The sequence below is a fragment of the Sinocyclocheilus grahami genome, unplaced genomic scaffold (assembly GCF_001515645.1).
Source record: "Sinocyclocheilus grahami isolate Dianchi unplaced genomic scaffold, SAMN03320097.WGS_v1.1 scaffold54.1, whole genome shotgun sequence".
Lineage (NCBI taxonomy): Eukaryota > Metazoa > Chordata > Actinopteri > Cypriniformes > Cyprinidae > Sinocyclocheilus > Sinocyclocheilus grahami.
The window spans coordinates 1,373,704-1,388,110 of record NW_015505233.1 but is presented as its reverse complement, the minus strand read 5'-3'; the positions used below and the strand labels follow the sequence as shown (position 1 = coordinate 1,388,110).

General features: G+C 37.6%; 1 protein-coding gene across 2 annotated transcripts in view; it reads left to right on the top strand.

Moving 5' to 3' along the window:
* Positions 1-14,407, top strand: part of nrxn3a (neurexin 3a) — a 316,731-nt gene that overhangs the window by 258,980 nt on the left and 43,344 nt on the right. For both annotated transcript variants that reach the window (XM_016269700.1, XM_016269699.1), the window contains one exon: positions 3,423-3,594. In XM_016269700.1, coding sequence (XP_016125186.1) covers positions 3,423-3,594 — 172 coding nt within the window. The remainder of the gene's footprint in view (positions 1-3,422; positions 3,595-14,407) is intronic.

The following is a 14,407-nucleotide window of genomic DNA, read 5'->3' as shown; positions in this document are numbered from 1 at the left end:
ACGCCGTGATACACAGATTAAACTGAAAGTAATTAAGTTGTTCCGAAAAAGATCCCACACTATTTAGCGGCAGACTTGAAAATAACGACTCTGATATTGATGAAACAATCAGCTACGAAAAATTGTCACTTCCATTTTCTCTTTACTACCAATTGAGGAGCATCTCACCTTATCAGCTCTCCACAGACGGGCACTCACAGGGAGAGAAGGTTAATCTTTTAGCCACTTATCAATTTGTCCAGGTGATACAGTGGGGCAAACCTCTTTGCTCCTCACACAGCAGAGGAGAGCAACAGCACAATTGATGACTGTAATGATTGGAGTTTGCATTCTGGAGCAGGACTCTGTCTGACTTTCAGAGGAGCGTGTCGCAGAATAAAAGAAGGCCACACTTGCTTTGTTCCTACTGCTGTTTGTTTAGTACTTGCAATTTTTTGTTTTTAGTGTATCCTGAACGGCATATCAAAATGGCGCATTATAATATTTTGATGGAGGTTAACAGCAAAACAAATGAAGTGGCCCATGGAATAAAAGAGAGATTCAATTATGAAAGATGTGGATTGGGGATTTAGCAGTAGAGATTGTTGCCGTAAACATGCCGTGACTTTAATGGATCATTATCCAACATAGAGACAACGTCTGATGAAATGATGAGTAATGAATAAATTTGCTCTTTGAATGGTTTCATACTTGTGAGGTCTGTTTATGTACTTTTAATATAAAGATTTAATTTAAGCCTTGATTTTTTTCCACAGTGTTTGCAAAAGGAACAGGCTTTCTTGCCATCTATTTTTTGTCTAATTTTATTTGTTTAGTTTTTCTGCTTGCAAAATCATTATGTGGCCCATTGTTTCAAACTTATTCTGGCAATCAGTGTTGTTGTTGTTTTTTTCCCATGTCCTATTACACTTCAAATACACAATGAGTAATTGGACGTGGCAATCATTTTACACTGTGCCTGCAGCAGAGTTGTATATTTGGCTGGGTACTTTTCAATAATGTCCTAAAAGCATCATCCAAAAGTATTAAGTGGCATTCAGCCTTGTATTTAAAGTTCAGGATTATTGAAATTAATTAAATAAAAAATTGTAGGAGGTTTGGAAATTGTATTAAAGAAATAAGCCCTGGAATTGATGATGATTAAAATAAAACCAACTTTTTTTTTATTAAAAAATGTATATTAGCATAATGTGCATGAACCCATTTTGGTGTAATGAAACAAGAAAATCATAAAACATGCATGACTATGTGTCATGTTTTATTTATTTATTTATTATTATTATTTTTTTTTTTTTATTAATTAACTGAGTTATTTATTTATTGGTTATTTCAGGTGAAATTGAGTAGCCCAAAAAACTTTAATGATTCATTATAATAATAATGATTCAAGATCATTAAAAAAAATACAGTATTTGTTTTTACCTTGAATCATTTTTTGAAAATAATGATAAAGTGTATTCAAGAAAAAGGTTTGTTACTTGATGGTGATACTACTCTACATATTTAGTCATTCATTTTCTTTCTTACTTTCTTTCAAAACAAAAGCCAACATGAATGAAAAGATAACATTTCTTCTTTTCATTGATCTTGACCATCTTTATTTGCCATTGACCCATAACAGAAAAATTGCACCGAGCTTGTTCTGTATTTCCTCCCTCTTCCTGTATGCAACGCTGACACGACGCTCAATATAGTGTGTGTGCGTGGCAGACTATTTCCTTTCATGTATCACTTGCTCAAAAACCAAGAGTTTATTCGTCCTTTTACCCTCCTGGATACGAAGGCGTTACAGTATTGGAATTGGAACGTGGAAGGGGGATGAGATGGATGTATGAAAGAGAGTGCAAGAGTGAGACACTTATAAACCCTTTGATGCTAAATGTAAAAGAGTGTTTCTGTGATCAAACAAGTAATACAGCAGCAAGAGGCTTTCACAAAGTGAAAAGTAACAGGGCGGTTAGATATTTCATAGCACTGTGTGTGTGTATGTATGTGTAAGTCTGTGGAAACAGATTTAGCAAAGTGCTCTTTATGTGTTTTGACTCATTTTCAACTCATTAATATTTTATAAGAGGGCAGAGATATGTTTTCTGTAGCTTTTCATGCAGGAAGAAAGGCCGGGTTACAGTAATATACAATCCTCCTTCCTCCATAAAGACAGTCTCAAGGGACTTGAAGAATCATTGAACAGAAACACTTAATTAAAACTATACCACACATTGACAAGCTTATGCATATCTATCCATTAAATACATAAATAAATAAACACACAATAACATAGTCATAACCTACAAGAGGCCATTTGCTATAGTTAAAGGAGGCATGGCATGAAGTGGAACATAAAGAAAACAATTATTTGTAATAATAATTATTATGGATGTCAATTTAACGTCAATTTTGTATAATTAAAAAGTCAATATCAATAAAACATTAGGGTTAATCACAGAGAAGAATTTACACAGCATTCCGGTCTTTGGGAAAGTCTTCCAAATGAACTTGAGAGAACTGGCCCAGATTTCTCTCAGGGAGATTTTTCTGTGATAAATGCACTCTGTGGTGATAAACATCTCCCTTGATGCAATTTATCATCTGTCATCATTTTCCATGCTGCAAGAGATAAGAACAACACCAGATTCGGTTTAACATAACCATAAAATATATCCATGCAACCCACAGGGCTCAGGAGGGGGGTAGAGAGAGTGCGTTAGAGAGGATGAAACGGTTGCAGAGAAGAAAAAAAATGGTTAATGCTGATTTAGCCGGTCTGAGCAACTGACAAGGGCCCAAAACCCAAACCAGCTTAGGTTGGTTTCCAGCAGACACTTTCAAAACATATAGTTAATTCATGACATTGACGATGGATGAAACATTTCCTCAATGCTTCCTGCTCCACCGATGCTCATTGAGGCTGTGCTAATTAATTTATAGTGGGAATCTTTGCAGCTACATTTGCACACAGCCTCTTGGATCCACGAGGGCAAACACTGCACACCTTCCTGTTCCATTAATCATTCTTATCTCTTTCTCTATTTTAGCTAATGCTATTGATTTAGTCCACTTTCACTGCATTATGTAAATCAATGAGCCAGATTCTTCACCTCCAAAGATGGAGAGTGCTAATGGCTGATGAATACTTTTCATCAAGCGGACAAGTTTATCAGGGGTCACTAATGCTAATAGATTATTCAGGATCCTGCTAGAACAAAAGCAAAGCAAGAGGTGACAGATTTCAAGGGCAACTGCGTCATTAAAAAATAATCAACACAGAATAAATGCATCTCTTCATTGAGGCAAATACAGGAAAAATACATAAGGTGAAACTGAATGGCAGAAAGTCACAAAATGTACCTGAATTCATCCCATGTGTTTGTTGTTAATGTAGATGTTGTGGACAAAACTGATGTTTTTCTCATCCTTTTCAGGAACAAGGCAAAATTGGAGTCACATTCAACATCGGAACGTCTGACATTACTGTTCAGGAGAGCAGCACCACTGTAAATGACGGCAAGTACCATGTAGTGCGCTTCACCCGAAATGGGGGCAATGCTACCCTTCAGGTGGACAACTGGGCCATCAATGAGCACTTCCCCTCAGGTAAGACCTCTCACCGACCGCTTCAACCTTTGGCTTATGACATCAAGAAGATGTATGGACAACGCACAGAACTGGACAGCAACTGCTTTCGAGCTATTTCTAAAGTCACTTTGTCTCCCCAGTGACTGTGCAGTGTACTTTCATTTAGCATCATGTGAGCCTCAGTCACAACAATACCAACAAACAGTACATTTGTAGCCTCTCCTATTTTCCTAAATTACATTTAATTGTCAATTAGATGTTGTTGTTTTATTCTTCCGTGGCTGGAAAATAATGGCATTATTTTTTGCTGCACTGCTGTGTGGGTTTCTGTGGAAAGCATTGGACATGGTGTGGAAGTAGCTGACAAGTTTACTTTTTAATTTTATTTATCCTTTTTATTTTTTTTTCATATATATATTTTAATTAGTAATTCATTCCTGTGATGGCAAAGCTGAATCTTCAGCATCATTACTCCAGTCTTCAGTGTCACATGATCCTTCAGAAATCATTCTAATATGCCGATTTATAATTATTATTATAATTTTGTTGAAACTGTGATTCAGGATTTTTAAATGAGTTGAAAGTATGAAAAAACGGAAAGTATTTGAAATAGAAATAGAAATTTTGTAAAAAAAAATATATATATATATATATATATATATACATATATAAATGTCTTAAAGGTCACTTTGGATCATTTTAATGCATCCTTGATGAATAAAATATTAATTTATTCGCAATGACCCCAAGGTTCTGAACGGTAGTATACAGTAGGTTTTTCACAAATCTAGTATTATATTATTTTTTGCTGTTATTTTTTTATTGCTTCTAAGAAATTAGTTAAAGTGTATAAAGGAAAATCATGTACCAGCAACGTCCCTTGAATGCAAGTTAGTTCACTCTGCAGCCATCTTAATAACGCCTCTGCTATTTCCTAGGCATGCAAGCACAGCTCTTATCTAATGAAAAGGGAAAGACTGCAATTTCCAAACATTATATTTCAGCATGTCACATCAGCTGTGTATATCTCTTCCATCTACACTAGCGTTCAAACGATTGGGATCATCAAGATTTAGATTTTTTTTTAAAGCATTTAATACTTTTATTAAGCAAGGATGCATTAAATCGGTCAAAAGTGACAGTAAAGACATTTATAATGTTACAAAAGAGTACTGATTTTAAAAAAATGCTGTTCTTTTGAACTTTCTATTCTTCAAAGAATCCTAAAAAGAATATATCAGTTTCCATGAAAATGTTAAGTAGCACAACTGTTTTCAACATTGATAATAATAAGAAATGTTTCTTGAGCAGCAAATCAGCATATTAGAATGATTTCTGAAGGATTATGTGACACTGAAGACTGGAGCAATGGCTGCTGAAAATTCAGTTTTACCATCACAGGAATAAATTACATTTTAAAATCGATTAAAATAGAAAATAGTTACTTTTTCATAGTATTACCGATTTAAATGGAGCCAACCCAAACTTTTGAACAGTAGTGTAAATGTGAGTTTATGCAGCATCACACTTTACAGCCCCATCCACAGTAAAAGCTAATATTAATAAATGAATATTAAATATTAAATACCTTCTAAATGGCTGTGATTTTGCTGCATGTCACTGTTTTTTCAAGTTCAACTTGATGCCATAATTTAACGACACCAAACCTGGTTCCTTCCCCTCAGGTGTGATCTTTCCATTTTATCATTTTCTTACCATATCTAGTATTACATCTCTTCTCAGTTAAAAGCCAGAGCAAAGGGGGGAAATCATGACACAGCCAGTTCCTCTAAGTTCATATTTTACTCCATTTAGCATGATTGGATAAATTGGAGAAGGTCGAGAAGTCTGGAACCTCTAAGGTTGTCATGACTTTATATATAAAAATCAAGATTAGTACAAAATCATTTAAAGGGAAGTCGTCACAGTGATTTACTTGGATAGCATTAGAGTAATGCGCTATCAGTTGGATCTTTTCTATAATGCAGGTACATGGAGTACAGTTCATTTCGTGAGAGTATTAAGGAGAGATTATACAACGCAAACTTCCTCCACTTGTCTCCTCAGCTGGGTCACACACAAGAGACACGCTTTGTTGAGCATTATCCTTACCGAGCAAACATTCTCATCAAAATTATAAGAAATTCTAAACAATGCATACTTTCGTAATAAGAGTACTTTGTCTTGTTCATTACACCAGCGTGTCCATTTTTTCTGTTTGAGCATCTAAGGGCATCAGTTTGTGTTCCTGTCGGCGCTGAATAAACCCATTTTATGTGGCCAACTCTACTAATGCACCCATTTATCAGTCTGCCATTTATATGAATTATATTAGGCATGACAAATATATGCAGTAGCGTGTCGCCGTGCTGTTCATATGGATGCATTATACAGAAGTCAGCGCCTGCCTGTTTTAGGTCTAAAGTTTCATTTTTGCCAACATGGGCATTTGCAGCAGACTCACATAAGAGCTGGGGAAATATATCACTGAGATTTATAGGTGGCATGGTGGTATAACACTTCTATATAAATGTCAGCAAAATGTACTTTCTCTGCCAAAGTTTCAACCTGATAATAAAATATTTATATATTCAGATGGCCACCTGCAAATAGAATATGATTATGCTTGAAGACAGATGTCCCCTCATGGCAGGCTGCTCTTTGCTTTGGCACTGATTTCCTTGTAATGTTTGATTTCTCAATTCAATCTTGTCAGGACGCTGATGAAGAAATATATTTGGTCTCTTTGATGGAGCTGCAGTTCTCAAGTGATATTGTGAGTTTTTGGTGCGCTGCCATGCTATCCTTTATTTAATTTACAGGCTAAATGAAGCAGGTTCTTGAAGACCCATGGAGAGTGCTGAACCACGCTCAACATCTGTGCTTTATTTTCTTAATGCGTCAAAGAACTAATGCCTAATAGTTTTGCCACATCGGTTCCAGAGCTGTGCTTTTGCCAAGTTATTACACCATACCTTGCTGCGCTAAGCACATACAAATAGCAAGGGCAAGTTAGCTCGTTGCGTCTTTGCCTATTTATCTCCCACGGGTCCCTAGAGGTCAAGCAGAGATGTCTACAGGGCCACAAGCGCGGTCACCTAAAGCTTATGACTGTCATTACAACGTAACCCGAGGCCATGTGCAGAATACTCAGAGAACTTTGCTTTGAGAATAAATTGTGCTGCGCTTGTCCATTCACTTTACTCGAAATACCGAGCCAAGTGCCGCCACATGTCCTTATACAATTCGCACACCCTCCAGTAATGGCTAACAAATATGAGTAAGCATAAGACTCGTCAGTTGTAGGCATTGTAGGTTGCTTTTTTTTTTGCTGGATTTGCTTGGATTTTTCCAGAAAATGCTGAAGGGAAATTCAACAGTGTCTATTATTTAGGCTGTAGCTGGCAATCTGGAGTTGAAAATCAGCACAATCTTCTCTCGTTCCCACCATATAATGGACTTAAGGAGTGGAAATATAGTTTTCTAACTCACTGCAAGAGCCAGATAAGCAACTTCTTTTCAAGGAACTGTATACCTTGGACTAACAACTGCAAGCTATAAAACGTTATATTTAGAAAACCACAGATACTAAGTCTTGTGAAGAATTATCTCACGTTGTCACTGATATGCTAACCGTATTCAGACACAAAGAGTATCGAATAGTGTTGCACAAGATCTATTATAACCCTTTACAACAGGTGTTTAGAATGATTCTGATTAAAATACAGCTGTTTAATTCAGTTGAAGATAGTGATTTTTAACAACTCCCACCAGGTTTCAGTGCTGGCAGCATGTCACCTCACTGATGCCATGGGATCACGCTTACATGTGAAATATAATAGATTTAATGACTTTTTGCATTTAGCGGGCATTTTAAAGGGTAATAAATAGAAGGAGGATTAATTCCTCTGCCGAATCCTATCCTTCACAGAGTGAACTTCTCAAGAAGCTCAGGTGATATCCAAAGAGATTTGTAGTTTAGTCCTTTGATTCCAACTCTGCTAGTCAGCCTCAGGTAAGATGAGGTCTTAAGCCTGACTGTACTGCTGTCGTTTTCATATTTGTATTTTAGCCTATATATTAGAGGCAACCACAACACTTATCATCCAATATTGGGGATGTTTAAATTTAGCAGTATTGGTTGATATTGGTATTTAAATATTCATACCTATTTCTGTTTTTTAGATCTACATTACCTTTTTAATTTATTATAACATAATTTTATATGCTGATATTGTATTAATACCTGTTTATTATTTTATTAATTTTAATCTTTTTATTTACACATTTGTAAATATTTTACAAATATTTTAGGTATTTTACATATATTTTTTCTATTTTTTACACTATATTACCTTTGCTATCATCTGAAACTCACTCAATTTTTAAAAATACTAATAATTTAATAGTCCTTAATAATTCAAGTATTTAAAAACTACATTAGATTTAATACATCATAGTGTTGATATGCCTAGATTATTTTGAAGTATCTACAGTTATATTTGTTTTTAGTTTGTATTTAATGCTATTTCTTTATTTAGTTAGTTATAAAAGTATACAATTTTAATACTGGCACCACATTTTTTCGTTAAACCAAAATAGAAAATAAAATAACCTGCATGGTAGAGGCGAGGGAAACTGAAAAATCGTCTTTTCCTTACCAAAATAGAGCAAAAGCAAATTTAATCTTTATCACTCTGGCTGCAGCCCTAAACTGTCCCACACACCCCTGCAGTTTGGCAGGAAATGTCAGAGTGTGTCAATCAGATGGCAGCTTGATGCTATGTTCAAGAGACAAGCGTATTCGTGGGACAGGGGTTACGACAAGGAACACGGAGGGGATGCTATATCATTTTTGACACACGTGTGTGCAATATGATGGTTTGACGGTGTGTGTCCGTGTCTGCATCTTTATGTGTGTGTGTGTGTTGAGAAGAAGATGACTTCTTTCTTTATGGCTGTGCAGAGGCTTTTTGATGTCCCTGTGGCTGCTTTGGCAGTTCCAGGACCCAGGCTGGGTAATAGCGAATGACAGTGGGAAAAATGGTAGACGATTATATGCGATGGGCGCTGCTATTCTGCTATTGCACTGACAGTGGTTCAGACCACCATACTTTAGTCAAATCACCATATCATTTTTGTACCATCAGCGAGGTTGGTTCTCTCATTTCACATATTTTGTCGCTCACCCTGCTGAAAACTGTTAGTCCAGGTTCACTTCATTCACCATGATGCTCTTGATTTACACTGCTAAAAAGTACTATTCTGATACATGATTATTTGTCTGCTTTGTATTTCTTTAAAGTGCAATCTATATTTAATATGTAATAAAGCACAATCTAAAGAAGCTTAATTTGCATTAAAAAGCCTGTTTGCATGTAAAAGAAGGATTATGACTTAATGTATACTGTATGTACAAAGCACAATCTTATATTGGTGCAGCTTGCTGGTTAGACTTGATTGTAAATTTTTGTAAAATATATAGTTTTTTTTCTGCACTGTAATACTCCATGCAGATATGGTGCAATAGTTCAATGCATTCATTTATTCATATTTTTTTTTGAATAGAATAAGTTCATACTGTGCAACTGCATTTTTTTATTTCCACACTGTAAAAATCTGGTATAGGATTTACTGTGAAATATTTTTCACTCAGAAATTGCTGGTAAATTTTACAACAAAGAAACTGTAACACATTGAATTAAACTTAAAATTTTAAAGCAAACTAATTTTAAAAAACCTAATTAACATATTCCAATAAACACTTTTTTATCATTTTTACAGTGAAACATATTCTTTCGATAATTGAAGTGTGTGTGTGTGTGTGTGTGTGTGTATGTGTATTCCCCTTTTTTATTCTACTTTTGAAAAGTCATTTTAAATTCTTTGCCAATTTGTTTGAATATGTTAAGTGTGAAGCCATTTTTTCATAAATGGCAGTTACAGCACCCTATTATGTGTGATTGTGCAGAGATTGAGCTCACAGGTGTAATCATATGTGGTTACCCCATGCTGTGTCATCCCTGTAGTTGCTGAAGCAAGCTCAGAAATTATGCTTTATGGTCCCATGGTGCCCTGCTTCAGGAACACCATTTCAGTTCAATGACTTCTAAATCAGCATGTTCTGCAAGCACGCATAACATGTCGTGCCACCTTAATGCTAATGTCTGGATGACGTACATGATGTTTTTGACCGAAAATCCAAGTTGTTTTTGTAACCTCTCTGTAAGGTTGCATATCCTTTCTTTTGTTAAAGCATTATACAGGGCTTTTTCCCTCTCGAGACTGAGTTCTGATTCTAAGGTCAGCTTATTCCTGATGCAGTAAATTGCAGTAAAAAAAGTCCCACCTGCTCTGTCTGCTTTTGCTTGTCTCCATTATCCTCTGTTTATTTGTGCAACCCTGTTTAATATGAATGAGTTTAATTCTCTTTTTTTTCATATGACTCACATAAGCTGACCAAATGTTTTTCTTTCTTCCTTGAGCATGTCTTACCAGAAGGCAGTTCGGAATTCTTCAGAAACCTCCTGTTAAAATAGGAGGAAAAAATGTTATCGAGCATCTCAGGAGCAACATAACATCTACAAAGACCTGACTAGGGCTGTGCAAAACATGCGTAAAACATGATCGTGGTTTTGCGCAGCTTGTCAGTGAACAACGGCTCTGTGTAGTAAATGCTGCTCCATGTGAAAGCCCGCACGTGATGGATATTTACCGCTGATTACAGAATCGGCTTTACTGACAATATGCGCATTAAATATCGCATGCGATTTATCGTGCAACCCTAGACCTGACCATCTTCTACAATCTGATCGAGTCCCATAGTAGTCAGCAGCACACATTTCATGATAAGCAATCCTTCGTCTTTTTGAGCACGGATGGAGCCGGGCGGCTCGACTGCAATGCAAGAAGACAATTATCTTTCAAAACAAAAAGACAAGATTGCATTTTTGACAAAGAAGAAACCTTTTATCGCAAAAAAGATTCAAGACAGGGGTTCGTATGTGCGAAATAGACACTTGTGTATCCTATGAACCAAATACAATTACTCGTATCAAAAACAAAATCTGTTGCCCTTATAAATCTCTCCAGAGGGGGAAAGAGATAAGCTTTCAATATGAGCTGTCTTTCTAATCCCACGATTAAATGAAACCACCAAGGATGGTCGGATAAACGTTCCCACTCTCATTGTCTCCTCAGATACTGAGGGACGATCCTCTGGAGTCACATTTCTTATTTTGGGATGTGTTTGTAGTGAGATAATATGCAGAAAGTCTCTTTCGATTGAGATACAAGCCAAGTAAGAAGAGTGCTCAGGGAGAGAATACAGAAAAGGCTGGAAAGGGAGAATTAGACAGAGGCCGGGGCAACGAGTTGAGTGTTTTAAATTTCAAATTTCTCCTTGTCAAAGTTAAAGGTGTATTAAGTGTGTGAACAGAGTGACATATTTAGTTCTTCACTCCGAATGTGTTAGGGGTCGCCCAGCCCGCAGCCCTACCGATATCTGTCAGCGAGGCACCACGAGCCAGCGCCCAGGAGGATGCAACACCTCTAGTTGAGTGAGCTCGCAACCTGAACGGGCAGGGCACACCCTGTGCCTGATAAGCCAGGGTGATCATATCCACTATCCAGTGGGCCATCCTCTGCTTTGAGATGGCATTCCCCTTCTGCCGGCCTCCGTGACAGACAAAGAGCTGGTCTCCTGATAAGCCAGGGTGATCATATCCACTATCCAGTGGGCCATCCTCTGCTTTGAGATGGCAGAGATCCTCTGCATCGGGGAGAGTTTGCTCTTTTCCCAGTTGACCCGAAGGCCCAACAGGCTGAGGTGTGAGAGCACCAAATCCCTGTGTTCGCACAACTGATCCTGAGACGAGGTATTTGAGACTGTGAATGTTCTGTTCTCTCAAGGGAACAAGGGGTACCTCCGCAACTTACGTGAAGACATGGGGCAACAGGGACACCCCGGAGGGCAGGACCTCGTACTGATATGCTCGTCCTTCGGATGCGAACCACAGCAATGGTCTGTGATGTGGAAGGGTCGACACATGAAGGACGCATCCTTCAGTTCGACCGCTGCAAACCAATCTCGGGGATGGATGCACCCGAAGATGCGTTCCTGCGTCAACATCTTGAACGGTAACCGGTGAAGGGCCCGGTTCAAGACACGCAGGTCCAAGATTGGTCGTAACCCACCGCCTTTCTTGGGTACAATGAAGTAGGAGCTGTAAAACCCCGTCTTCATATCGGCTGGAGGGACCGGCTCTATCGCATCCTTCTCCAGCAGGACTGCGCCCTCCACCCGCAAGACAGGACCATCGGCCGCCTTCACTGTTGTGAAGCGGATGCCACTGAACTTGGGGGGGATGCCGGGCGACTGAATCGCATAGCCGAGCCTGACGGTTCGAAGGAGCCATCGAGACGGATGGGTAGCTCAAGCCAGGCTCCCAGACACAGCACTAGTGGCATCAACGGAACTACAGGCGTACCCGCAGTCCACAACCCCCCGTCCCCTCTGGGGACCCAGAAATAGGAAAGCTCTGGCTCACCCTCCGATGCTGCAATCGACATCCGATCGTCGGGGGGAGCCTCGGAAGAAACAGGTGGTACCCCCCGGGAGGGTCCAGCCTGCTCTTTTTGAGAGCTCCGCTGGTATCGAAGTGCCGGTGGGCTTGGGTATCCCTGGAGGGGAATTCCTCACCGTGACCAGTAAAACCAGTCCGCCCACCGCCAGAAAAAGGACGCTGTCATCCGACGTGACGTCGAGAGTGACCGACTGAAAGGGAACTGAAGTTTTCATGCAGGAGACCGCAGACTTTCGGATCTTTCAGTGCTCATTTACCTTTGGCTTGAAATGAGGAAATGATGCCGACTATACCACATTTTGTGCCTTTTTATGCAACCCTTTTTACTTCCATAATGTAATGTATGTGAAAGAAACACAATATTCAGTATGCACATATAATATGAAAGTAGGCTTGATTTCATGTTGATTTTAATTTAATTCACATTCCCAAATTTATTGTACTCTGTGAATGAAAAAAATATTGGTCTGACAAAATTGGTGGTATTTTTTGATAATAAATAAATTGTATTTCAGTGTTATTTATGCACTGTAAAAAAATTCAAGCTGTTTCAACAAATTATTATTTAGTAACTAGTTCCACCGAAATTTTACGTTCAGTCAATTTCTGACTTCAGAGTGCTATCTGAATTGTTATTTTTTAGTTGGCTCAACCTTTACTGAACTAGTTTTATAGTTAATTTAGCTAAAATGTTTTAATTGGTCAAACATTTAAAAAACTACAGCATGTCAATTAAAATGTAACCATTTACTCCATGTGTTTTATGTTACCTCAACTTAGATTTATGGTAACACTTTACAATAAGGTTCATTAGTTAAACATTAGTTAATGTATAAACTAACATGAACTAACCATGAGCAATACATTTGTTACTGTATTTACTAATCTTCACTAACGTTAGTTAATAAAAATACAGATGTTCATTGTTAGTTCATGTTAGTTCACAGTGCATTAACTAATGTTAACAAGATTTTAATAATGTGTTAGTAAATGTTGAAATTAACATTAACAAAGATTAATAAACGCTGTATAAGTGCAGTTCATTATTAGTTCATGTTAACTAATGTAGTTACCTAATGAACCTTATTGTAAAGTGTTACCAGATTTATTATTTGGGCATCATAAGAAATTGCTGGGGAACTAGTTGTTACATTTCATATATTTTTATATTTTAACAAAATTATTAACTGGTGTTTATCAATCACTAAAAACAACACATAATAGCCTTTATTTAATAACAATCTCCATTTATAACATTTTTCATACAGACTAAACATACAGGAATGAAGGAAAAAAGTCACCTACATCTTGGATGGCCTAAGGGTCACTAAATTAACAGCAAAATTTCATTTTTGGGTGAACTATCCCTTTAAACCTCCAGTTGACAAACATTACATCTGTAATACAACTGCAAAATTCAGTTTAAACTTCAGTTTATGAACTAAAAAACTAAACTAGCCAAACAAACATTTACCAATGTTACTACTGTTCACAATTACATCTTTAAAATGAGGCAGAAGTCAAAATATATATATATATATTTACCAGGTGTTACAGTATATAAAATCAAGTCAAGTCACCTTTATTTACAAAGCACTTTATACAATACTGATTGTGTCAAAGCAGCTTTACAGAGTCAAACAGGAAAATAGTTTGTCAATAATGCAAGAGGACAATAACAAGTCATTTTTCCAACTAAAGTCAGTTCATTGGTGATTCAGTGATGTCATCATCCAGTTCAGCTCTCTTCCAATAATGTCTGTGCGATCAGCCAAGTGTGCCCAAATAAGCAAGCCAAAGGCGACAGCAGCAAGGAGCCAAAACTCTATCGGTGACAGAAATTGAGTAGAAAACCTTGGGATAAACCAGGTACAGTCGCGGGCCAGAGGAAACCAGCATGGCATGGTTTAATTCTAGGCTGCAACACAGGTCAGATTGAGCAGAGGACTTGTCTGGTTCTCGTGGTCCCGATGGCCAACAAGGCCTTCGGGGGGGATCTGTCTCTGGAGCTCATCTAGCTGATATTCAGAGCTGTCGAGGTCGTCTCTAGGTGCTGATCCACCATCTGATCTGGATACGGACTGAATCTGTGTGGCTATGGGGATCTCGGAATAAGAAAGAAACAGACTAATATTAGCGTAGATGCCACTGAGAACAATAAAGCACATTATAATTGTAGTAAGAATTAAACATTTACACAAATTACCTGGTATGAAAATAATAAACTCCTAGTTTTGAAAGTACAC